At 43.6% G+C, this 26,307-nt stretch overlaps 1 protein-coding gene across 1 annotated transcript; it reads right to left on the bottom strand.

Annotated features, from left to right (window-relative positions):
* Window positions 1-28: 28 nt before the first annotated feature.
* On the bottom strand, window positions 29-25,097 carry abcd1 (ATP-binding cassette, sub-family D (ALD), member 1). Its single transcript, XM_086277535.1, has 17 exons — window positions 24,560-25,097; window positions 22,481-22,762; window positions 19,429-19,547; window positions 19,171-19,328; window positions 18,850-19,037; window positions 17,362-17,536; window positions 17,040-17,230; window positions 16,732-16,912; window positions 16,494-16,636; window positions 16,100-16,277; window positions 15,831-15,925; window positions 10,556-10,701; window positions 10,258-10,403; window positions 9,352-9,436; window positions 7,802-7,927; window positions 6,853-6,940; window positions 29-2,163 (listed from the first exon to the last, which is right to left on the bottom strand). Exons 2-17 carry the CDS (start codon window positions 22,607-22,609, stop codon window positions 2,041-2,043), a joined length of 2,271 nt encoding a protein of 756 aa, XP_086133661.1. The 5' UTR covers window positions 22,610-22,762; window positions 24,560-25,097; the 3' UTR covers window positions 29-2,040.
* Between the last annotated feature and the right edge of the window lie 1,210 nt (window positions 25,098-26,307).

Below are 26,307 nucleotides of genomic sequence, written 5' to 3'. Positions count from 1 at the left end.
TATACTGGTACTGTTTGTTTTTCTGTTGTTGTTTTTTTTTCTTTTTTTGGGGGGGGGGGTTAGGACCAGCACACAGTTGGTGGAAAAAAGGTCAATGGCATATGTGGATAAACTGATCCTCACCTTTCAAATTAAAAGTCTGTTTACAAAAGCAGCTTACAGACTGTTTGGCGAGTGGTTGCTTGTGTTATCTAAATGAAACTGGTTTAAAAAATGTATACAGTGCTGCACCAAAAACCTCTCAGATTTCTTTGGTCACTAGCAGACTGCGACAGACGGATGTAGTTTGCATGGAAGATGGCAACCTGTCTGCAAACACTCACCAACCACTCACTAACAGAGACTGCCCACCTTCAAAGTAAAAGTTGCACATTTTGAAACATTTGTTTCACCAATAAGGCACAACTTTTACTTTGAAGGCAAATTGGTCTCCGCCTCTGAGTTGCATTTCACCTCCCCTCAGTGTTTAACGAGTGTTTGCAGACAAAACGGCATCTTCTATGCAAACTACCAGCAACTGCAGCACTCTGGCAGCGACCAAAGCAATCACTAAGTTTTTAATGCAGCACAAATACACAACTACCATACTTGCAAACTGGTCGAGGAAAGCATATTTTTCCTAACACAGGCTACCAGGTGATCAAGACCATTTATCAAGTTGTATAAAAACCTGCTGTTTCTATACAAGAATACTTGAGCTATCAGCAGAAAAAACCTCCCCTCACCTCACCTGGACCACTTCAGGCTGACAGCCAACCTGTCATAGCCTCACAATGCAAAGCGCTCTAATGTGACTGCTGTGGCGATTTCTTATTGTAAATAAATGGTAAATGGCCTGTATTTGTACAAACGCTTTACTAGTCCCTAAGGACCCCAAAGTGCTTTACACATCCAGTCATCCACACACTGGTGATGGCAGCTACATTGTAGCCACAGCCACCCTGGGGCGCACTGACAGAGGCGAGGCTGCACTGGTGCCACCGGGCCCTCTGAACACCACCAGTAGGCAACGGGTGAAGTGTCTTGCCCAAGGACACAATGATCGAGACTGTCGGAGCCGGGGCTCGAACCGGCAGCCTTCCGATTACAAGGCGAACTCCCAACTCTCGAGCCACGATCGCCCCTAAAGCTGAATTGAATAAAAACTCTAGGTGCTTATTTATTCCAGCCAACTAATGTATGTAAACAAGGTTACGTGACAGTAGAAACGAGCCATTTAAAATAAGCGAGATAACCAATCAGGACAGGAAGTGCTTCGTAAAAAACAGGCCAACTGATCATGGGCGTCTTTGAGAAACAGCAGCTCTGACAGCAAACCGGCAGTGCTCACGAGATAAAATTTAAAAACAAACAAACTCACAGTTAAAACTCACTTCAGTCATACGATTTACCTGCTTAGCATGTGTGTGTGTGTGTGTGTGTGTGTGTGCGCGCGCGCATGTTTGTCCATCTTTGTGTGGCCCATCCATCAGGCACACTGCAATATGAGGACATTTCTGCATAGCAAAAGGTTTTCATGCACAGTGATGGAATTTCTGTAATATGAGGACAGTTCTGAATTACAAGGACATTTTGGAACACTTTGAACTATACTGGGATTTCTACACCATGAGGGCACTTGTGCTTTCTCAGAGCATTTACATCTCTGTATTATGAGGACATTTCTGAACTCTGGTGAGACGTCGACATTTTGAGGTAATATTAGGCTACTTTTTAATTCTGAGGATTTTTTTTTTTTTTACTTTGAGGACACTTCTGAATTGTAAGGACATATCTTCACAGTGAGGACATTTGTGAATTATGAGGACATTTCTGCATTTTGAGGACACTTTGGGGATAATTCTGCTTTACAAAGGCATTTGTACATTTTAAGGGTATTTATAACATGTGCGGTCACTTCCGCTCTCTGGGGACTTTGTGTCCAGTGCACATTACAGGAGTTACATCAAGTCAACGCGGGGCCCTACAAGTAAGGAATACAAACGTGTGTGTGCGTTTCTCTCAATGCTAACCAGTAAATACAATCATCAGTGTGTAATCTCAGGAGGCTAGCTTCTCTTCTTTCTCCCCTTCGGCCTCCCCCAACAGGACACACAGCTCTGAAAGTCTCTGCTGCATCTTAGGAATTCCCAGCAGCTGGTTCTCCAAACGATGCTTCTCCTCCTGAGACACAGCACATCACAGAAACCACAAACACAGACACATAGAAATACAATGAATATATTATGTTTACTTTTCTCTGAATATTGCTGTTACAGGTGTTGCATTTGTTTGTTTTCTCTAAGCTTCCTGTCACTCTTAAATCCACCGGTGTCTGTACTTGTACCTGAAAGCTCTGTTTCCTGATTCAGCAGCTTTATCCACCATTACTACAAACAGCATCTAGAATTATAATAACTTTGGTTATTGCGTGTTTGCTTCCTTAATGTGGCCGCCTGTTCCTGGTTGATACCCCAGCTAAACAATAGTCATTAATGTTTACTCTACAGGCAAAGAAACAACTGACTGCAAGTCAATGGAAGACGAAAATATGACGCTACAAACTGAAGCCTGACACTCGACACTGCGTGATGCATCACAACTTCCTGTTAACATACCACAACTTTTTAGCGCTGTTATGATGCGATGGAGCCTTGTGAAGAAGCTCAAGACTGTCATAGTTACTCACTAAATACTAAATTTATCAAAACAAAGAAACACGAGGAAGCATTACTACAAATGTGTACTGCCACTCGCATGTCTATGTGGCTGGGAGCCAGCTGATGTGTGATTTATAGTTCTGCGTTTAATCTAGACTACACATGTAGCTCACGCTGTTGTTTATACTTGTTTCTCGTGTGCCTGTGTCTCTCTACACTTTCACAGCCAAAACACGAGCTCATGGTTGGATTTCTCTCCTCGAGCTGATCCTTTCTCTTCCAGAACAGGAGGAAAAAATGCAGAAATAAAATTGTAAATAATGGCACGTACATTACATTGACATCTGTGAACGTAGCATAATGCACAGAGTGAAACGGTAAGTGGTCCAATCTTTACCTCCACTTTGCTCACAGTAAACTTGTCTGACACAAGAGTTCATTAACAGTGTTTGCATCCTCGGGCCTTTATCAATACACCCGGCTGGGACCTCACCAGGCTGCTTAGGGTCAGCTCAGGCATGATCGATACGTTCTTAAGGACTCTAATCACACAGCTCTGCTACTGCTGCTGAGTATCTCGGGCGTGAACACTAACACAGCGTTTTTTAGTGAGTGCAGTGAAAGTAATAGTGTTACAGAAATTACCAGAATCACACCAGAGGAGACTGTATCAGATCCTTCACCTGGTATCAATAATACAACTATCCAGCAGGTATTTTCCCGTAAATACCAGGATGTAACGATAGGCCATCTGTTATCCTGGAACGCCTTCGTCCGTGGGGACGAGTACACAGATTGCTTTTTTGTTATTTCTGCAGTTCAATCGGTGTAATGTGTATACGCCGAGCCTTTATTTCCTTTCGTATTTGGCAGCAAACACGACGCGCGATGCTAAATCATTGCATGGATCCTCGTGTGATATGACCGCTGATGTGCTGGTGCTTAATATCAATATTTTTGCATATTTTAGCCGCTCTAAGCGGTAATGACTTGAGTACCTGAAGTCAGTACTTCACCCGAGCTCCTCACATAAGTGAGGGTAAAATAAACAAAGTCACCAACGTGCACTGAAGAACAAGAGATCCGTTTGTGCACCAGTCAATCCTATAATTAGATACTGTGTTTAATCGCAGATTAAGTGTGCGATGATGTGCTTGAATCCTGCTGCTGTGTTTGTGTGTTAAATATATGTATCTTTGTCTGATTGTCCTTATTATAGTTTTCTCCGTGAAGCTGCAGGCTGAGCATCATGATCACTGCTGAGGTGTTGGGATCGACCCCTGAGGAGATGAAGTCTGTTAGACTTCCCGCAGAGTAGATCTGTGTGTTCTTCCCACAGCAGCTTCTGCTCAAACCTGTTTTCACTGTTTCAGGTGAAGCTGAGCAGGTTAATAAGCACTTCATGCTCTGGATTAATAAACTCTACCTTCAAATCTGGAGGCTAATGATAAACTGCAGCAGCCCTGCAGCCACTAATGATCCGTCACATGACAGCGAGGAGCCAGCTGACTGGCTGTTCTCACTCTCCTCGCCGCTTCCGCGCTTTGACCTCACTCGCTCACACATCATGTGCCGCAGGCGTGTTGTTGTGGTGCTGATGGTTACCACAGTAACCGCTGCATGCGCAAAGGCAGCAGTCAGAGGGGTCGCGGTAATTTTAGCGTGTTTACGAGTCAGGAGGGTTCAGTGATCAGCTCCGCTCTCTCTCCTCGGCGCAGCGGGATGATCACAGCAGGATGTGAACATCGCTTTCACGGAGTTACAGATGCTGAACAGTGACGCCGGGGGGTCGTCCTGCGGGTACGAAACAGAAACGCACTGACAGAACTGATCCAGCAGCTGCTAACGGCTCACAGTCAGGACGCTGAGCTTGTTTAACTCCTGCAAAGAGTTTAGGTTTCTGTTCGCGCGGTATTGAGCTGTGTGTGGGTGTTCCAGTGACAGCCCTAAGTATCGCACCAAAGCCCCTCCCCTGTGCGAAATAATTATATTCTAAAAATCTGAACCGTATAAATTTCTATAAAGCTATCATCAGGCCTAGTTTTTCTTTTTATTGTGAAAGCCATCAACTCAACCTTTCACCTAACAAATCCCATCATGTGACCACGAAACTGAGAGGAGGGGAAGCATTTCAATGAAACTCTGCCGAGGAGTTTGCAAAGCCACCGCGCACTCTGACCCCCGATAACAAGACGCAATCTTTCAGAAACAAGTCATCCACATGATGTTGGACACGTGGCAGGTTTTAGAGATATTTCTGCCAAACTTGGAGATGCTTTTGGTACATTTCTGTCTTTAAAAGCAGTAAAAAACTTCCCAAAATGAACTGAGGTCATCAACAAAATATGCAGAAACGTCTGAACTGTGTAAAAGCTTAAAGTCTGCAAATGATAATGACCTCTGTTAACCCTGCATAACGAAGGGAGAACCGTTTAGATCCCACGTATAAGAGGAAACTGTCTAACAACGGGGCATCACTGATCATGATCCTTCATGTTTCTCCACTTTCTGTCACATTAGGAGAAGCTGTTAGAGTCCAATGAGCCCATAAAGCTGCAATAAGTGATCTCAATGTAAAAATAAGTCAAAGATACCTCTGAGATTCAGTTTAATTAAAGGAATTCATGACCCATTGAGCAGAGCAGCCTTGCTGTTCTGTATGTATTAAGCAGTGAGCTGTTATTAGAATTCAGCTTGCAAATGGCTAATAAAATAAAACGTCCAGTTATGAGTAAAGATGAAGTGACCGTGTAGCCTCTGTGTTTTGAGCTCTGTGGTTGCAGATAAATGTGGGTTTCCAAACCTGAACCTGTGCGGTCCTCTGGCCTATGCAAACACAACCGACTCCGATTTACATACAGAGCGGGGAGCTGGGATTACAGGGGTCACTCGAGATGACTTTTATATGTATGAACAGCTATTTATAAAGTTATTTTGACATAATCTTGACTCTATGCAAAGTGATTTTCCTGCTGGTGAAGTTTGGGATACTACGCCTCCTATAGAGCTTCTCAAAGGACACGTGGAATATGACCAAATAATTTTAATGTTAAATTTTTTGCTGAATGTTTTACATTGTGCGCCTCAGGCTCGGACTCAAAGGTCTCCTTCATCACGGAGGGAGATGCAGCACCGGCCGAATGATGAAGAATATTAAGACCGACTCGCTGTTTAATCCCGGTAAGCAGAAGGCAGTGGGCGACTCCGTGGTGCGTTTGATCACCTTTGTTTTACCTGTGTATGTTTTAGCCTTTGATCTCGTCACCCACTGTTATCTTCCAGACTCTTCGTGTTATACGTTTTGTCTCTGCTGAACACTGATTGTCGTCCCCTCCCATCCACTCTCACAGCAACACCAACAAGCCCAAAGTTTGAACACACACGTTAAATATCAAAACTGTGTGTGTGGCAACAATCGGCAAACTCTAAATTCTGCTTTTTAGCTAACAGAAGATGAGAGCTGCTGTTCATACTCTGAGACGTTTCAGTTTTAACACTTTAGTTTTTATCCAAATGAACACAAATAACTAACAGCTCAGTGGAGTTTAATGGCTTCATTGTTGGCTGAAACCAACTGTTTTTTTAATGTGCACTATCATATCAAATCATATGTGTGCATTTCATATTGATCACTCTTTTAATAAAAGCACTCTTGGCATGTCGCCGTGTCGTCATCCAGCCTAAATGTGCAGCAATGTTATCTGTGTAGCTCTAGAGTCCAAGCGTGGTAATCCAGCATAAATTAAAGATCTGACAAGTTATTTTCCACATGCAGGTGTGCTGAAGTAAAAGCATAATGCGGCGTCGCATTAGAAAGAAGTAATCACAGCTTTTCTGGCATTTTTGCAAGAGACTGATGACAGCACTTTGAGATGCTTTTCTCTTTTGTTCCACAGCCATTCCTGACTAAATCCTGATCTGCGCTGTATTGCTGAAGGAAAATCAGAGACAGCTGCATTCACTTTAAGCTGTTTTAATGCTTATGGATCAATAATAAGCACATTTAAGCCGAGTTTTTGTGTCTTACAGCTAAGTTTAAGTATAAATCTTACAAACAGACCTGAACAAGAGCCACCTGGGGGCTGGACCCTCCAAACAAACTGCGCACATCTTTTTTGTTTCTAACATGACACGGTCTCACAGCAGCACACGCTCAAATAAAACACCTGCTGCCGGGGACCAATCATAGAGCTCGAATTAAACACACACAGACCTGCAGAGAGAGGCGCGTGGAGGCATCCAGAGGTTCAAACCTCCACCCTCCTTCTCCATCGAACTGCAGCAGGTGAGAGTGGTACTTCCTGTGAGACAGAGGAGGAGAAGATTAGTTGGAGGGTGTGGCAGCCGGCAGCAGCTCAGAGCTATGCTGCCCCCTGCAGGCTGAAAATAAAATTAAATAAAACCTGAGTTCACTCGTGATCTTTGAGTCACATGAGTCACGTAGTTTTATCTGCAGTTTTGGCATCTCGAGTTTCACTAGTCTGTGGATTTCAGTTTTGCTGCACGCTGTGTAAAACTTTATTTATGACATTTAAAGACTTTGTAAAGACATAAAGACAAAAAAATATTAAATGAAAGCATTTACATGTTCCAAGTCAGGAAACATCACCTTGAAAAGTGTTTGAATGTCATTGTTGTTTAGAAATTGTGCAAATTTAACCCACAAAAGTTAACCTGATGACACAGAAGCAGCAGAGATGACAGACTCAGCTGGCATCTGATCTTTTAGAATACCACGCTTTCATTTTGCCACCATGCTTGTTTCTTTTGCGTCTTGAATGCAAGACATGAGAAATAATCCACAAAATTCAAATAAACGTGTAATAGGTGACGTCTCAGTTATAACACACTCTCAAAGAGCAGTCACAGATATGATCATTTTCAGACTGCAACAAAAACCATCCAGCCACATTTTAAGAGTCGCCCTCTTTTTCATGAGCACTCACAGTGTAACTGTTGTCTTTGGACTCACATGATGCTGGAAGCTTCCCACATGACCAATGACACCTTTTTACTTTTAGTACTAGCAGCAGTACCCCTCAGCCTCCTAGCAGATTACAGTTTCAAAACCGTTCCTCCTTCAAGATATTCGGAAAACTTGACCTCTGACCTTGAGGTCAAGGTCACTGAGATTCAGTGTGTGTGTTTGTGTGTGTACTGACCATAGGGAAGGCCTGTGAGTAATTGACAGCAGTGCGATCCCAGCATCCTTCGCAGCCTGGAAGATTCCTCCCTCCACGTCGATGCTCACGGCGCTCGTACACTCGTCCAGCAGAGCGTACCTTGGGCTGGGCGAGAGACATTCACAAACACACAAAGAGAGGAAAAGAGCGAGAGAAGACAGGGTGACTATGGTGGGCGCACACAGAGTCACTGTCACGCTGAGCATCTGTGACATTTGCATGCTTCTAAAACGGCTTTCTCAAAAGGCAGCTTCTATTATTTCTACGTTCTGAGTTTTTCTAGCCACCAAAATAAGTCGGCATGAAAATAACATGAATACTCTACAAACGTAAACACACATTTACCTGTACGCTAAAGTACAGTCCCATTTAAACTTCAGTTTATATCTCAGCAACACAACACGCAGACGTTTCATGTGTCACGCTGTCTCATCTTGGATAGACAGACACTTGCTCTTCTGTGATACAGAAACTTGACCTTTCACTGCAGAATTTGTACAGATTTGGGGCTAAACTGTCCTTTAATATTTGTTATTCTTCCCTGGGAAAAAATAAACACAAGAAGTCGTCAGCTGTCTGAACTGGTGCGAAATCTGTTCACGGCTCATAAACAGGCCTCTTACAGTATGTTAGTCATCATAAAGGTGGCAGCAGATGAAACCATTATTTTAATAGCGGAGCATAATCTGACAGAATAAACAGAAGCAGGCCTGACGCCTGCGCTGACTGCATCTGAACCAGCTGCAGGGACGTTTCACTCTGATGGAAAACGGAAACATGTTGGTTTAACAGTGCTGAGGTGTGTAAAATAAACACGGCAGCGGTCACAGTCCTAAACAGGTCATGGGGGTGCCGATTTAACTCACTTAAATGATAATGAATGACCTGATAATGAATAGGCCATAATGCTAATACTGAGGCCAATAGTGAGAGCTACGCTGAAGCTCAACACGAGCACGCCCAGCGTTTAGAGTTTGCTCGAAGGGAGCGTGTCCAAGGAAATGTGGGCGTTACTGGGGTGGTTATTTTAAAGCAGCTATCTAACTGAATAGGGAGAGAGCCGTTAACTTTAATGCCGTTGAAACATACAGAATCATCATGAGTCAAATCTGATTTCATATGCAAAGTTAACACATTACAGTTTCTAAAGGGGCTCAGTTCAAAGCACCAACACGAGCAACGTCTCAGATCCTCCCACCCTGAGCCAAGAAACACAACAGTTTACATTATGGACAAAGTGAGCCTACACTCACCTACATACCACCTATAATACAGCTACTACACAGCAGCAAACCTCTACTGCAACACCACCTCAGTTAGCATGTTTCTCGGTTCAGCTGTTGGCTGGCTCTGTGGAGGCAGAGGGCAGGTTTACCACCACCTTTACCATTAAAAACGCTTCCTTCAGATTTCTGTTCAGAACTCTTTGAGCACCTCATCGCTCTTTCATGACGTCTCTGTCCAAAGTCCAGCCCGAGCACAGCCAGATGCTGTGAGCATCCTTCACTCATTGAAGAGTGAGACCTTACCGGTGGTAGAACATCCGAGCCATCCCCATCCGCTGCTTCTCTCCTCCAGACAGAACATCTTTCCAGTCATTGACCGACTCCCAACCTGAGAAGCACATACACAGGTGTCGCCACAGCAGCATTGCATTACAACAGCTACAGATGATCCCAGTTAAACGACATTTACAATTGCGTGTGTCCATGCACCTGCAGACTGACGCTTTATGAATCCGAGCCCAAAGGGAAATGTGTAAAAATTTCCCCCCCACAGTCTTCTGGTAGCGCTGATGTACACATGATGTGGCTCAAGTGTACGTGTAACACTACTAATTCAGTATTTACATGTTTACTGATTGATTCCCACTCTCTAAGACATCATTTTATACGTTTTTCTACACTTTTTTTTTGCAACTAATGATAGATATGTTCATTCATTAACTTGATTCAGGTGAAGTGAAAAGCTCTCTCTGTATTTTCATGTTTAATACTGCTGACAGGTGAGCCGGTCTTTCCTGAATCCTGCGCCCTGACACATCCTGGCATCATCCTGCAGCTGCTGCGAGCTCTCAAACTGACTGCAAGTGTCAGTCAAACAGTCGAGCACCCTTCACGGCAGGCTGGGGACGGGGCACTGATTAAATATTTAGCAGAATTTGATTTGAGCATTCGAACCGGTTTGAATGTTTGTGATGGAGCGGTTCTCAAAATTAAGTGTCATATGAAGTGAAATGAGGTCGAGGCACCATTAGATGTGAAATGACTCCTCATAATTAATTCTTGGTTCAATCACCGCCGCACAATCTGCCTCACGAGTTTCCTGTCTTCTATGTTTGTTTGTGTAGTTGAGTCTGAGTTGCTGTGGAGGTTTTTCTGCCTGTTTACTCCAAACAAAGCGCAGAGCACAGCTAAACACGCACTCGGACTGACCTCCCTCTCGGTCCATGATGTAGCGCAGGTGGACGGTGCGAAGGATCTCTTCCAGGTCTGAATCTGTGAGTCCTCTCTGAACCATCTCCTCCACCGAGTCCGGATAGATCACCTGGTCTCTGAGGGTCCCCTCTGACATGTAAGGCCTGCAAACCACACAGAACAGGAAACCACAACTGCTGTGGATCTAGGGCCTTAACTTTGTAAAACACCGACAAATGGTTGTTGGTGGTAATTGGAACCATATAAATATAAAGTGCTGAACTGAATTTGGTACTAGTAGTAGTAGTAGTGTTACCTCTGTGGGATATAGAACATGTGCTCTGGCTCCGGTCTGTATAGGACTCCTCCATAAACAGGCCACAGCCCACTGAGGATCCTGAACAGGGAACTCTTCCCACAGCCGTTTGGACCGGTGATCAGCACGTTCATCCCATCGTCCACCTGAGACACACAGAGAGACAAATCCACAGGATTGGACTCGTTTCTGGAAAGGTGTCTCCAAGTCTTTACAGAACATATGTGCACAGACGCCTGTACTGCAACGCATGATTTAGGAGTTAAAGATGTGAGATTACACCCGGGTTTTAAATATGACAAAGGGGTTTACTGAGGCAAGCCAGGCCTGCAAAGCCATGAAAACATGGTTTGGACTTGACCTGCTCTGAGAAAACAGCTCAACAGATGAATGTCTGCAGAGCGCATCTAAAGGCTGTTGAGCATGAATGGAAAATACAAGTTCTCATTGTTTTCTGTAGCTGTGTACTCCAGATACTAATTAAAGCACTAAAACCTTGCACTTGTTGGCACTAAACTTGCAAATAATCCTTCTCACTGGCTTGTATTCAGTTATTATTTGTTCTTTACTTGTTCTCCACACTGTTTAACACCACCAGGCTGCAGCTGAAAGAACGAGGCTACGGCTAATAAGCCTGTTAGCAACAGCAACAGATTCATTTAGCAGGCTGTGGTGGTAAATACAGTCGGATCGACCTTGTCTTAAAGATGAGTCGGTGTTTTAAAAGTCAGAATTTTTTCTTTGTTTTTACTGATTAACTACCCAACTAATTACTTCCTACAGCACAACTACTCAACAGCACAGACTCCTTATTTACAGTGGGGCAAAAAAGTATTTAGTCAGCCACCGATTGTGCAAGTTCCCCCACTTAAAATGATGACAGAGGTCAGTAATTTGCACCAGAGGTACACTTCAACTGTGAGAGACAGAATGTGAAAAAAAAATCCATGAATCCACATGGTAGGATTTGTAAAGAATTTATTCGTAAATCAGGGTGGAAAATAAGTATTTGGTCACCTCAAACAAGGAAAATCTCTGGCTCTCACAGACCTGTAACGTCTTCTGTGAGAAGCTTTTCTGTCCCCCACTCGTTACCTGTATGAATGGCACCTGTTTGAACTCATCATCTGTATAAAAGACACCTGTCCACAGCCTCAAACAGTCAGACTCCAAACTCCGCCATGGCCAAGACCAAAGAGCTTTCGAAGGACACCAGGAAAAGTATTGTAGACCTGCACCAGACTGGGAAGAGTGAATCTACAATAGGCAAGCAGCTTGGTGTGAAAAAATCAACTGTGGGAGCAATCATCAGAAAATGGAAGACATACAAGACCACTGATAATCTCCCTCGATCTGGGGCTCCACGCAAGATCTCATCCCGTGGGGTCAAAATGATCATGAGAACGGTGAGCAAAGATCCCAGAACCACACGGGGGGACCTGGTGAATGACCTGCAGAGAGCTGGGACCAAAGTAACAAAGGTCACCATCAGTAACACACTACAACGGCAGGGAATCAAATCCCGCAGTGCCAGACGTGTTCCGCTGCTGAAGCCAGTGCATGTCCAGGCCCGTCTGAAGTTTGCCAGAGAGCACATGGATGATACAGCAGAGGATTGGGAGAATGTCATGTGGTCAGATGAAACCAAAGTAGAACTTTTTGGTATAAACTCGTCGTGTTTGGAGGAAGAAGAATACTGAGTTGCATCCCAAGAACACCATACCTACTGTGAAGCATGGGGGTGGAAACATCATGCTATGGGGCTGTTTTTCTGCCAAGGGGACAGGACGACTGATCCGTGTTAAGGACAGAATGAATGGGGCCATGTATCGTGAGATTTTGAGCCAAAACCTCCTTCCATCAGTGAGAACTTTGAAGATGAAACGAGGCTGGGTCTTCCAACATGACAATGATCCAAAACACACCGCCCGGGCAACAAAGGAGTGGCTCCGTAAGAAGCATTTGAAAGTCCTGGAGTGGCCTAGCCAGTCTCCAGACCTCAACCCCATAGAAAATCTGTGGCGGCAGTTGAAAGTCCGTGTTGCTCGGCGACAGCCCCAAAACATCACTGCTCTCGAGAAGATCTGCATGGAGGAATGGGCCAAAATACCAGCTACTGTGTGTGCAAACCTGGTAAAGACCTATAGTAAATGTTTGACCTCTGTTATTGCCAACAAAGGTTATGTTACAAAGTATTGAGTTGTATTTTTGTTATTGACCAAATACTTATTTTCCACCCTGATTTATGAATGAATTCTTTACAAATCCTACCATGTGGATTCATGGATTTTTTTTTCACATTCTGTCTCTCACAGTTGAAGTGTACCTCTGGTGCAAATTATTGACCTCTGTCATCATTTTAGGTGGGGGAACTTGCACAATCGGTGGCTGACTAAATCCTTTTTTGCCCCACTGTATGTAGTGTTGAGCTACGGCTGAAAGTACCACAGACACCTGCAAAGAAACCTGTTTTTTTTCACCGACTGTGTTTTATCGTAGTGCCCAACCCCCACGTATTAAAATAAAAAGTATTACAAAATGTATCCCGTGTGATCTCGATCTGTTCCCCACATGAAGGCTGATAACGTGTCCTCGTGTGTATAATTAAGAGAGAAGCTGTAGCTTCTCTTCTCACTTGGTGAAACGCGGGCAGCAGACAACAAAGAGTCGGCACTGTGAAGATAATCCTTTGTTGACAACAATTATGGCCATTACTGTAACTGCAATCAAAGCCTTTGTGGGTACAAACACCAGGTGTACAAACCACCTGTACAACAAGCTTTTGCCTAATATGAGAAGCATGCGAGCTTGGTTTGCTATTATCTTCAAATTTGGCAGATTCTCGTAAGCTTGTACGAGAACCACCCCCCCACCCACCTTCCTTCTGCAAACCTGCAGACGGCACGGGTGCGTCTAAAGCAAGGGTGTGCAGTAGCCTCCTGACACTTCAAAACATGTAATTATGTTTATTCCAGCATTGCACTGAAGCACAATTCTGATATCTTTGCAATTCGATGTCGTGCTTTTGTTCTGCTTCTGCTCCACAGCGTAAATGTTTAAGCTTTGGTTAAGTATTATTGTGGTAGTTTAGATTGTTAATATAAAATACAAATCTACAAACATGTAAAGTTTATTTCAGTTCAGTAAAAATACCCAAGGACCCACCTGGGGCAAATACATACTGCATTATTAACCATACAGTCCGGATCTTTTACCAGCTTTAATTCTTGGCTCTGGCTACAGCAGCTGTCTTTCTTTTAGCCTAGATTATATTTTTAAATCCCTCACATTTGTTTAGTTCGCTGCTGTTTCATGCTACGTCTGTCCTTAGCTTAGTGTGGTTGTGTTTGTTGGGTTTAGTTAAGCCAAAAACAGCTCAAATCTATCCTAAGCTTGCTGATGCTGAATTCGTTCCCTGAGCAGGCCCCCGTGATGCCTGTAAACATGTGACTGAATCTCGGAGGTCCCTCCTCGCAACAACACACTGAAAGAAGAGACCAATCAAAGCACATGCTGTGAGAGCAGAGAGGTCAAAGGTTAAGAACCAGACAACAGAGAGGAGTTTCTGTGTCCATCAATGTTCCTCTTCTTCCCCTCTATGTTTCCATCTCTGCTGCTTCTTCTTCTCTCATCCTCTCGTACTGAACACAGGAACCTCATTCTATGCCGCGAGCACGCACAAACACACAAAGTAACACACTCTCTCACTGTTTCGGCACATGCTAATGAGCGATGACCTCTGACCCCAGGCGCATATGGAAAGAATGAGCCCAATCCCAATGTCCACAGACTCACAGTCTTTGAGGCTTGCTCCCGCAAAGGCAGCGAGGGTTCGGTGTCTGACACCCAGTGTCAAACAGGCTGCAGGAGGGATGTTTGGTAGAAATTTTGAGCCCTTTATTCATTCTTTTCTGTAATTGCTGCAGACTTTGCCTGAGGGAAATTACCCACAGTTCACAGCGCTGTGGCGTTAAACACGGAGGCTGCAGGGGATGCTTCAGAGGAAAAACACTTAATCAAGAAAGCATCGGCGGATCAGCCAGACTGAAAGTTACGAGTACAAATATGTTTACACAGAATTAGATGAATGCCGTGTTTGTTGCTTATTCTTTTTCATTTTTGCTCAATTATGTTTTGACTATACTGAGAAAACTGATTATATAACTGTTTCTTCTCGTCCCATCTGTAAGAGAAGAGCTAGGAAGAAGCATATTCAGTGCGGCTCGTCACTCCCATACCTGTCAGACGTCCATCATTACACCCCTTCTCTGCCCTGTGCTCAGCTTCTCCTGACTGCTCCTCACTTCAGACTTAACACCAAGTGTGCCGGAGGACTTTAGCTGTGCCGCACCTCATTTTTCAAACCTATCAACACTTCCCCTTCGTTAGACAGACTCTCGGACAAATCACAGCTCAGAATCGATCTGTTTTCATCAGCATATCAACTACAGCCATCTAGTTTCATATCATTCACAATCATATTATTCCAGGATTTCAAATCCTTTTTATTACTGTTCTTGTTAGTTTTGTGTTGTAAGGTGACATTGTTTTTAAGGGCTTTGAAATGTGCCAAGAAATTATTATCATTAGTAGTAGTATTACTATTATCATTATTATTATTATTATTATTATTATTATTATTATTATTATTATTATGTGCAGAAAGTAAAAATACATTTGTGTGTCTGTAAAGCGAGCATGTACAGTTGACTTCCTTTAAATCTGTGATGGTTTTGTGCTTAATCCAAATAAGGACTGGACTGCAGCAGTGCCACCATGTGGCCACAAATGTTAGCTGCACACTGAGGCGACACTGACCACACTGAGGATTCATGGTTCGGATCGTAACAGACATTAAATTAAAAATAAATAAAAGGAAAAGCCCACAGCAACGTCCTCTGCTACAAAGAAAGTTCAACATACCCAGGATATCTTTGCATTATTTGGACTCACTCATGCTAACGCTGGCAGTCTGGAGCTACTGTATTAATACATTTTAGCCTTGGCTTCGTCTACCTGCAGTCGATATGAAGGCCTCAAGTACAAATAAGTGTCTTAATTTGTTTGGTTATGCTTACAGAACAACAACATTATTGTAAAATTGTTTGCACACAAAAGGTTGAAAAACAAAACAAGATAAAACAGGTTCGCAGGATAGGTTACCATGGCGATGTAACCCACTAAGAAGTGAACCACCTTCATAGTAACAAAATGTCAGGGATAACCCTGAAGTCACCTGGATAAGTGTGTGTGTGTGTGTGTGTGTGTGTGTTACCTGGATATTCAGACAGGACACTACTACATCTCCGGTAGGCGTGATGATTGGCAGGTTCTCACAGCGAATCCCCTTTTCCACACTGATCACCTGACCTGTACACAACACAACAGACAAAACAGCTGTCTCAACTTCCTGTTTGGAGTTTGTGTGTGGGCGGGGTTTTGCCCTTTAGTGACTGAAGCGACAAATGACACCGGGCCAAAGATAACCCAGCTGAGAGTTTGGGAGTAAAGTGCTGCAGAGGTGTTACATGATACAAGACTCACCTCTGATCTGTAGCGGACCACAGACTCTCTGCCCGTGTTGAACTGCTCCTCCTCCTCCATCAGCTGTTAACTCCTCCTTCTCTCTGTCTGCGGAGCGGCGGTAGATCCCCTGATTCACATCTTCAAACACATCCAACATCTCAGAGACTCGAGCAGTGTAACCTGCCAGCTCCGTCACCTGCACAGCAGTCAGTCGTCAGTGTGCATCATTTAAACATCAACATGGCATGAAGGAGAAAGGGAGGAAACACAAGGTGAAGACTGGAGGAAGACGAGCAGAAGAAAGGAAGTGATAGTCTCCCTCCAGCAGCTGCCTTCTTCAAATACTCCTCTGTTAACCATCAGCCAGAGAATCAGAGGAGGTGAAAAAGAGGAGGAAGCATGGCGTGCATACCTCCTTGTAGGAGCTCATGATTCTCTCCACGGCGTCGGCTGCAGCGTTCAGGAGGTTCCTGGCTGTGGTGAAGGCCTGCGTCCTTTCACTCACAAGCTCCTCCTCCTTCATCACCATGGCAGCCTGCTTCACCTCCTCCGAGTCTGAGCACATCACAGGTCAAAGGTGAAGCAGCTGAACGCCATACTCGCACCAGACTCGCTGTGATACTGTACACCGATAACAGGAGTGTGTTTACCGTGTTCAGCGTATCCGGTGGCGGTGATGATGGGCACGGCGACCATCACCAGGCCGGAGGCACTCCACACGTACTTCATGAGGAACTGTTCCAGCATGATGTACCAGAGGCGCTTCAGCAGGATCTGATGGATCTGAGAGGACAGAGACGTGTAGCTCCTCCGCAGCTGGGCCAGCTCCACCTACAAATCAAACACACCCAAACTTGCATGACCATCACAGACATGGCGATCTCCATCCACAAAGTTTAACAGTAACCTACCTGTCATTCAAACTGATCACTTCTTAAAACATCGGTGTTTTTCTTACCTTGTGTCCTCCATAGAAGGCAATCTCCTCTGAGTTGGTGATGATTCGTGAGTGCATGTAACGCAAGTCTCCTTTCCTCTTCGCCTCCTCGGCCACAAGCTTCCCGAATCGAGGCGAACAGGAGCGCAGGACTTTAGCCGTGAGTGCTACGACCAGGCCGGCGATGACCGACGGCCACGTTGTGTTTGCTCCTGCAGAAACATGTAGCGCAGACACGCTGTTAGAACAACCTCAGCCTCAGTCAAAAATAAGCATTAATTACAAGCAACACACCAATGTGTTCACATCATGCGTGAAATCATTTGGCGCTAACATAAGCAACCTTTGGAGTGGGCGGTGCGTATCAGCGTGTAGCAGGTGACGATCACGTCCAGGATTGGTTTGGTCAGGTTGGAGTAGAGGTGAGCGATGGAGGCCGAAAACATGACGATGTCCTCAGTGAGGGACTGATCGGGATTGGACAGACGCCCGTCCATGTTGCTGACTCTGTAGTAAGTCTGCAGAGATCAACAAGTTCACCAATCAGAGTATAAATAGGTCAAAAATAAGCATCAGACTAATGATCAGAACATACAAACTTCAGAACACTCAGTGGATGAGATAACAAAAGATAACAAAAAGGCCACAAAGATCATCCTCAAGTGGGACACATGCAACTATAATAATGGGTCAAAGATTAGCTTGTAACTGATTGATAACGGATAATGCGGAAGATAAATGACATTCACTGTCAGAAAACGTTCTGGAGATTTGCTGCAGTACCTAGTTGAGCCACCAACTGTTCAGTGAGGCAGCGCTGCAGCTGTCCCTGCTAACCTTCCTTAAGGGTAACATAAATAGAGCTTCTCCCTGCTGTCCAAGTAAGGAAATCGTGGCCTGCTGGGCTCTGCGGACTGTCTTGTTCATGAACTTGGCAGCAGAAAGGTGTGAAACATGTGCCTGACAGCTGTTCAGTTCACAAACTAGTTCCACAGAAAATGTGAAGATTTGCAGATAATCTAAGTCACATTTAATTAAAAGTAGCACAAACACAAAATCCCAGATCCTGAAACAGGAGAAATACTTCCATTTCTTTCTTTTTTTTCTTTGATGTTAGCAGCAGGGGAAGGTTTCTCACTGCGTCTGCTTTTAACAACACTCATTAAGTGTTTGGGAACCGAGGAGTCCAGCTGCTGTTGTTCCAAAGCCAAATGTTTCCCCGATCCTGCTTAATGCTACATGTTTTCAGCTGCTCAGCAGCTCAGTTTTCTCCCAGTTCTCAAAGGTACAGACTCGTTTATGGAGCCATGCTAATGGGATATGTGCAGAATACGTATTGATATTGTCTCACCTGAAAAAATACAAAAAGGAGGTTTGGATGGTAGCACATGCTGCCTTATAATCTTCACATATCACTCAGCTTTAATAGTGCTTTTACAGACCACCAACTTACCCATGCACTCTAACTGATATCAAACTGAACGCCCATTTTTAGCTCAGAGGATGCGGAGTTCATGATTCCATGTCTCCACTTCACTTCATCTTAACTGAGCTCTAGATCTGTCTGTGTTTTTTGTTTGTAAACTTCTATTTGTGGTTTCAGTGATGGATTTATGATGGAGTTGTGCTTCAGTGATTTCGTTTCTGGTTTAATGAAATGCTGTGTGACAGCCTGATGGAGGTGATCAGTCATTCAGTACCAGTTTTTAGGCTCGAGGTCTCTCGAGACTGTCCCCGTCCATCTGTGCTTGAACCAGTGAAGTGTAAAAATCAGACATTAGTCCTGATAACACACCTGTCGAAGCTGTTTATTTGTGTGTGTTTGTGTTACCTGATTGGTGAAATACAGCTGGTAGGAATGTTTAACCAATCGGGTCCTGAAGCTGAGGCTCAGCTGACCCTCCAGGAATCTGATGGCGCTGTTTATGAAAGTTGCAGGAACTGCAACGAGGAGCCACTTGGAGAGCTGAAGCACGAAGGCCTGAGGATCCTTCTGAACAATACACCGCACTATCACACCTGACACACACAGCAGATCAATACTGCTGATTAGCGATGATGCCAAACTAACTACGTCACCATTGATACTAAAAATATGATCAATAATAGCGATGGATAACTAATGACTTTATAGACAAACAAGGAGACAGACCGTCCAGAGACGCGACGTAAATCGACAGGAAGGTCCGGGACATCAGGGTGAGAGAGTGTAAGGCGAGCAGGGCGATCTCTGGACAAAGTAACCGTGGAAACAAGAGCTTCAGCAGCCGGGAAAGTCTGAGGAAAAAGTCCCTGTTGACCGACGGAGACCTGAGGACAGAAACACACGAGAAGTTCATCCTGAGCTCGACCCTGAAGGCCCGGAGCAGCCAGACAGGCGAGCAAACCCTCTGCCATTTTAAAAACACACCTGCTGTCACTCTTCTTCTGCTTCTTCGCTTTCTTGTTCTTCTCTCCGCCATCATCAGCAGAGCTCACTGCACCCACTGATGGATCAGATACACCCAGCTGTTTACCTGCTGCTCGCCTCTGCAAAGACAAACCCACAGTCACCTGCGCTGTTTGTACAGGTGTGAACAGGTCTGTGCAGTTCTGTTTTCAGGTCAGTTTATTCTGAGTCAGCTTCCAGAATATGTTTCCTGGTTTCAGTTTATATATTTTAATCTCATCTTTAGTTTTCAGTGTTTTTGTGAATGTTCTTTTGATAATCCTGGGGAGGATTTGTCTGTGGATTTAGGAAGTTCAGAACAAATAATCCAAACAGAAACGTAGGCTGACTCACCTTCACGTAGACATCCCAGCCTCAGCAAACACATGAACTAATGCTTCCCTGTATTCTTCTTGCTAAACAAAGACTTAAACTAAAGGAATCTTTTGTTAGGGCTGTCACGACACCGACCACAGTTAAATTAAAATACATTTCACTGGTTCACAGTATCTCCAGTGGCTCCACAGTGTGGTGGTTTACACATGTAAACGTGTGAGAGGCTCGAGATCAGGAGGAGATAAAAATCCCTTCAAGGTTGCATCAGGAAAGGCGTTCCCTGAGAAAAAGAATTTTTCCTATCTGCCGAAACTATACAATAGACTCTGTGCGCCTCAGCACATGCTACTTCCGGTGGGGAAACTCCTGTAGAGCGCTTCGTTTCCGGTGTGATTTTCGCTCCTTGTTTATGGTCGGTTTTTCTAAAACAAGTCAACCAAACGCATGAATCAAGCGGTGATTTACATTTCTCGAGATGTCTCGGGCATTTACCGAATATATCTGTAGATGATGTTCGTCGACTTGTCGATATTTTCCCCTCACCCCTCAGAGCAAAAGAGAAAAAGGATTCAAATGTTATATTTCTCAGTATTTGTGTACAGCGGTCCCTCGTTTATTACGGGTGTTATGTTCTAAAAATAACCAGCGATGGGTGAAATCCGTAGCCAACTTTATTTTTAACAATTAGTATAGATGTTTTAAGACTGTAAAAACCCCTCACTACACACTTTATACTCTTTTCTCAGACAGGCGTGAACATTTTCACACTTTTCTCTCTTGTTTAAACTCTCAAAGTTCAAACCTTTGTAGCAAAATAAGTCCAGTATTATAGAATAAAACCAAAGATCAAACCCTGCTTTCAGGTCCAGAACATGAGAATAGAGCAGCTGCGAGATAATTCAACATCAATGAATCAATGAATCAGCGATCGATGTAGCGATTCTGTACTGTACAGGAGAGACGGCACGGAGGAGATCGACAGTGTTCTGCAGCCAATCAGGATGCAGAACACAATGACGCATGCAAACTTGCACTAAGAAAATCCGCGAAACAGCGCAGCTGCAAAAGATGAACCGCGTTATAGCGAGGGACCGCTGTAATTTTGAAGGTAAGTCACAACATACCCTTCGTAAACACTAATGTATAGAAATCCTTACCAGCTATGATTCATTTATTTTTTGTGGCTTTTTTCACGGTTTGTTAACATGCTGTGTAGGTGTGTACTTGACTAGCTGATATCAACATAACGGGGAAACATTTGACTATTCTTCACCTGTAGTCTGAATGCTGAACATTTGCCTGTTTAAATCATAAGACCAGTCACTATACAGAGATGTGCTTCTGAGTGTGGACGATGTGTCTTCTGCTGCAGTGATGCAGTTCTGCTTGTGTTGAGTGACGTAAACAACCGATCGATCTACACGCTTCAAACGTCAAAATTGACCATTTGATTTTTTATGCCACAGCAGTGGTGAGTGTTCCCACCTCTGCTCTTTGTAACTTAACGCGATCTTTCCGTTTTCGTGTTTTGGACATGATTCTGGAGTCCATCTTCGCAGTAGCGATTGACTGCAAAATAAAGCTACCGGAAATGTACAACCCTACATCCGGTCGTAAAACTGGAAGTTAGCATTTTCTCGTGCACAGGGTCTATTAAAGAAAATATTTTATATACTTCACTTTACTAATTGGCTACTGCCAATATGAGTGAAAAAAGCATTGATTACACCAGTATGAACAAATGTCACAGCTATAAGTTGACCCACAAACTGAAGAAACACCTGTAAGTCCAGGTGGAGGGCAGAGTAGGAGTAAAAACCTCCGGGGCTGAAACATGAAGCTGACACTGAGATACCCAGAAACTGCCTTTCCTCTAACAAACGCCTGAGGCAAACTCCAAAAGGGAGTCAATCCCCATTGTCTCCTATGTTAAAATGTACGTTACAGCAGAAACCCACTGTAATGTAAAATGTGCCCCACCATAAGAACTGTTCAGTGGGTGAAATTTGTATAGCAGTATCTATCAGTGTCCATCTAGTGAGGTTAACATTAGGGGGTGTGGCCACTTTGATTGCCATGCACCTGCAGCTGATTGTTGTCTCACTCATTGAACTGGTCCTCTCCACCATGTTTGTAGTCTTTGTGCCTCTCAAAGCATTTTTAATGAAATAATAATAATGTCCTGCTGTGAGTTACAGACCATCCAAGATGTTTGTGACTGTCTAGAGTTTTATTGATCTGTTACTACTTAGCAATAATTAGCAGATATCCATGTTAGTGCATTGCTACGGGTCCAAAGCTAACCACAGTGACAGGTTAGACCTTTGGAAAGCAGAGAAGGGAGGAGCAGTGTCTCACGCAGCAACACAACAGCTCCAATGTGAGTGACTGAGCCTGATTAAGAGCTTGTGTGTGAGAAAAGTTGCCAGAAGGGAAGAAAACTGTTGTTAGTGACTCCGTGATTTATTGCGTCATAAATCTTTTTTAGTGCTGCGATAAACATCAAAGAGAATCTGCAACCTGAAGCTGGGCTTTTGCTTTGACTGTAAATCTTTAGTTTAGCTACCCAACAATTTCTCATGACTAAAGTATAATTAATTTTTTTATTTCTGGTGACTAAAATGGGTTTTTTTTTCACACCTAGTTTTAATGTTTCATTCAACAATAATGACCTTTGTGTGTACAGGTGTGTGTGTACCTGCAGCCTCCTCCACACATATGGAGACAGCTTTTTGACGGCGTACGCTGTGAGCAGGACGGCCGTCAATTTCCTGAGTCTGGAGCTCCGCCTGAGCTGAGCAGGCAGCTTCTCATAGGTCAGCTGCATGCTGACAGGTAGCCGACGAACGACCAATTGATGTCCAGAAATCGCAGCGTGTCACCTAAGGTCAAACCGAACCTGATCCCAGACGGGTCCACTGTGAACCGATGCGGGTTTGTCAAGGAAACGCCATGCTGACCTCAGAGCGTGAGCCACCACCTGCACAGACAGGATCAGGTTTTAGATTACACCTCAGTCCAGCTGTAACCGTTAGACAGTTCATGCACTCCATTACACTGCAGAGTAAGCAAACAGCTGCATGGGGCCCAACAAGGCCCTCCAAAAAAAAAACATGTGGCTGTGAATGAATGATAGGGTCGCACGGCTCTGTGTTCACAATCGTGTAGTGAAAAAAGTGGTCATCAATCAATTTTTATTATATTAAAAAAGCAAAGACATGTGCATTTATTTTTATTGTAATGACTGATCAACATTTCTTGCTTTGTCTGAGACTAAACCACTGCTCTGGTGGAGTCAGACCAACCAGTCTTAACTGGGAGAGCTCTTTGATTTCACCCATAAATAAAGACATTAGCAGTGCAATCTGGTGCATGACCCATTCAGCAGAATTCAGGAAATTAAGGACCTGACTCTCACAATTTCCTCCAGGACCCCCACATGAATGTGCTCCTTTCTATATTATCTACACCCGTGTGTGTCAGTGTGTAATGCAGGGGTGTCACGCATGCAGCCCAGCCTGCCAGAGGGTCTGATCCGACACCCTGGATGACTCTGCAAGGTGAGAAAGTTGCAGAAAAGTCTTCAATAATTTAATCTTCTTAATAAAGTAATCTGCTGTTCTATAAAAACATCAAATAAAATTGTTACTTAGACCTAAATAACTCCACCTGAGCTTTTAAAGAGCCACTTAAATCTGTGAAGCACATGTAATGTCAGCTCGAGACAAGCTGTTTCAACTGCTCTTCTGTTATGTCTTCTTATATACCTTAAAAGGATATCTATGTTAAACATCCCCAGCTACAAAACACATTTACGCTCTGTTAAAAACATAAAATTATTCTGATGCAGAAGGAATATCAGCCAGAGGACGACCCTGGAAAGACCTTTCATATGCTATAACCTGGTTGTCCAGCCACCTGTCCCACGTGGTCCTCTGACCCTTGAGCCCTGAAAGGTAACTCAAAGTACTTTTCCCATTTTTCTCCAGTGACTTATAAGCACACAGATAAAACATGTTATACACATTAAATTAGTGCATTTTCACTGCTGAATCTATGTTTCATCTCATGATAATAAAGCTTAAAATGAATTATAGAAAAATGAAATGTTGGCTGTAGACTGTCACACCTGCAGTGGATCTAAACCTGATTCATGTGCAGTTTAAACAGAGCTTACATGTTTTCAGTCCTGGAATTTTATTAAGTTATAAGGGCTCCAATGTGTTCTTGCTTGGGGGTCTCTAACTCTGAGAACAGCCATAATATGAAGGTAAAACTTTCCATTACTTCATTAGAAACGCTAAAGTTATTATATTAAAGAAATCAGCTGATTCTGGGGGATCACGTGGAGGTATTTTCAGCTTTTACTGGTTTGACACGGAATAACCCAAAGATTATTACGCAATGCTTTCATTGGCCCACGCTGAGCTGTATGTGACCATGAACTAAATCACACACCCCACACCCCCATGTAACCCGATTTGATTAGTGTAACTTTATACGTATTATAAGTGTTGTGAACAGACAGAAGGAATTTAGGTCTGTGATATATGTAATAATCGGACAAAATGTTGTTATATAAGGTCAGTAAACGTGCTGTGACATACTGCACACTGTTATATAACGTTAATAAACGTATAGAGATTATACAACATTAATAATAAGATCCTTGCTCTCTCTCTCTCTCGCTCATTTACTATCGACCAGGGGGACCGGCTCCACTTTAACGCCCCGCAGGTGTCCTGTCGGTGTTCCGGGTACTCTGGTAAACACTCACCCGGGTTCAGCAGCAGCAGTCGGTGACCTGTTGAACATCCACAGTCGGTGTGTCGGTGTACAGAGTCCAGCTCCGGTGTGTTAGCTCCGGTCCCCCTAGCTTCTAAGTCTCCCGTGAACACTGACCGTAACAAACGGCTAACGGCGCGCTGTCGCGCAAACTCGTTTATAACACTACTGCCGTTCGCAGAGTGTCCTGCCCTCCCGCCGAGCAGCTCTCGACCCGGACTCGAACTTTACTCCGGGCTGGGTGACCCGGCAGCGGACCCACGGTTGCTAACTGAAGCTAACTGCTAACAGGAACTTTGTTGTTTCTCTGATGTGGACATGAAAAGCGCACGAAGTTCCGGGTTAAATCGCTCCTCCTGCTTCACAGCCGCCCGGGACAGACGCGCGCACGACCCGCCGTCACTCCTCCACCAACTTCTTCTGCTACACTGAACCGGTGTGAGGACGGTCACACCGGCGGAGGCAGAGAAAAGTTCAGCATCTGTTTACCTGAGCAGCGGCCCGCGTCCGGATACCGACACAACGTGCCCCGAAGGGCGGGCCGCGTTCCGATACTGAGGACGTGACCTCCCTCTCCTCCTTCTGCTTTTATCCGAACAAAATATAAGTAGCTGCAGGGTGGTGGGGAGGGGGTGTGATATTTTAAAAATAAATGAAATAAAACCTCTGATGGTTGGAGGTTAAAGTGATACATTTCAAATAAAATTATTTAAAGTTTACAAAATTAACTTCTAAATTAACAATAAAAAACCTTGCAAAAATTGACAAATTTATGTAAAAAAAAAATACTACCAAATTTCAGACAAAAATATGGGAAATTTATAAACTAAAAGATGAAAAATAAGTTTTTGAGAAATAAATTTGCAAATGTACAATGAAAAGACGTAGCAATAATTGGAAATTTATGAGAAGAATAATGCCAAATGTCTGAGAAAGAACTGCAAATTTCTGGTGGAAAAAAATAAAATAAATAAATAAATGTATATACATATAAGGAATAAACGTTTTTCTTTTTAAAAAAATACAATTTGAGTCAGAAAGCCTAAATTCTCTAAATAACTTCCACTTGATAGAAAGAACATGAATTTATACCCAGTTTCACCAGGATCTTACATTTAGATCAAAATCTCTCAGGAGACCTGCTCAAAAGTAGCAGTCATACACTGAATCATAATGAAAACAATGCACATGCAAAATTATATTCAAATATAACAAAAACAGCAACCGCCACATCCACAATTCAGCAATACCTAAAAACATGTTTGTCATGGAGGTGTCTTCCATCCTTTGTATACAGTTTATAACATAGTGGTTACAAATAGCAGCAATAATGAACTTGAGTGTTCATTTACAGGTAGCTCATAGTCTTCTGCTAATTCTTTAGTTGTATTAAACAGACCTTAGTTTGAGTTAAAAGGGTTTAAGATTTGTTCAAACAATGAACTCATTTGGTTTCTGCTTTGCATATTCTGTCACAATTACTTCCTACTGCTGGACCGCACACTAAACACATCAGCACTTTGTCAGGCAAACTTGTTCAGCTGGTTATTTATGCAAATATGTGATCAGACAATCACATGGCAGCAGCTGAATCTATTGAAGTAAGCAGATGTGGATAAGACGACCTGCTGAAGTTTGAACAGAGCATCAGAACAGGGAGGAAAGATGGCTGAAGTGACTTTGTACATGGCACAGAGCGCCTTTGGATCAGGTGACCCTGAATCCTCCCTTAGTTATGCT

This window comes from Aulonocara sp. 'chitande type north' Nkhata Bay, linkage group LG20 (genome assembly GCF_057382095.1).
Source record: "Aulonocara sp. 'chitande type north' Nkhata Bay isolate Kocher_YH1m ecotype deep benthic linkage group LG20, A_spYH_male_GT1.1, whole genome shotgun sequence".
Classification (NCBI taxonomy): domain Eukaryota; kingdom Metazoa; phylum Chordata; class Actinopteri; order Cichliformes; family Cichlidae; genus Aulonocara; species Aulonocara sp. 'chitande type north' Nkhata Bay.
Note: the sequence above shows the minus strand (reverse complement) of the source record. Positions and strands in the feature narration are given on the sequence as shown.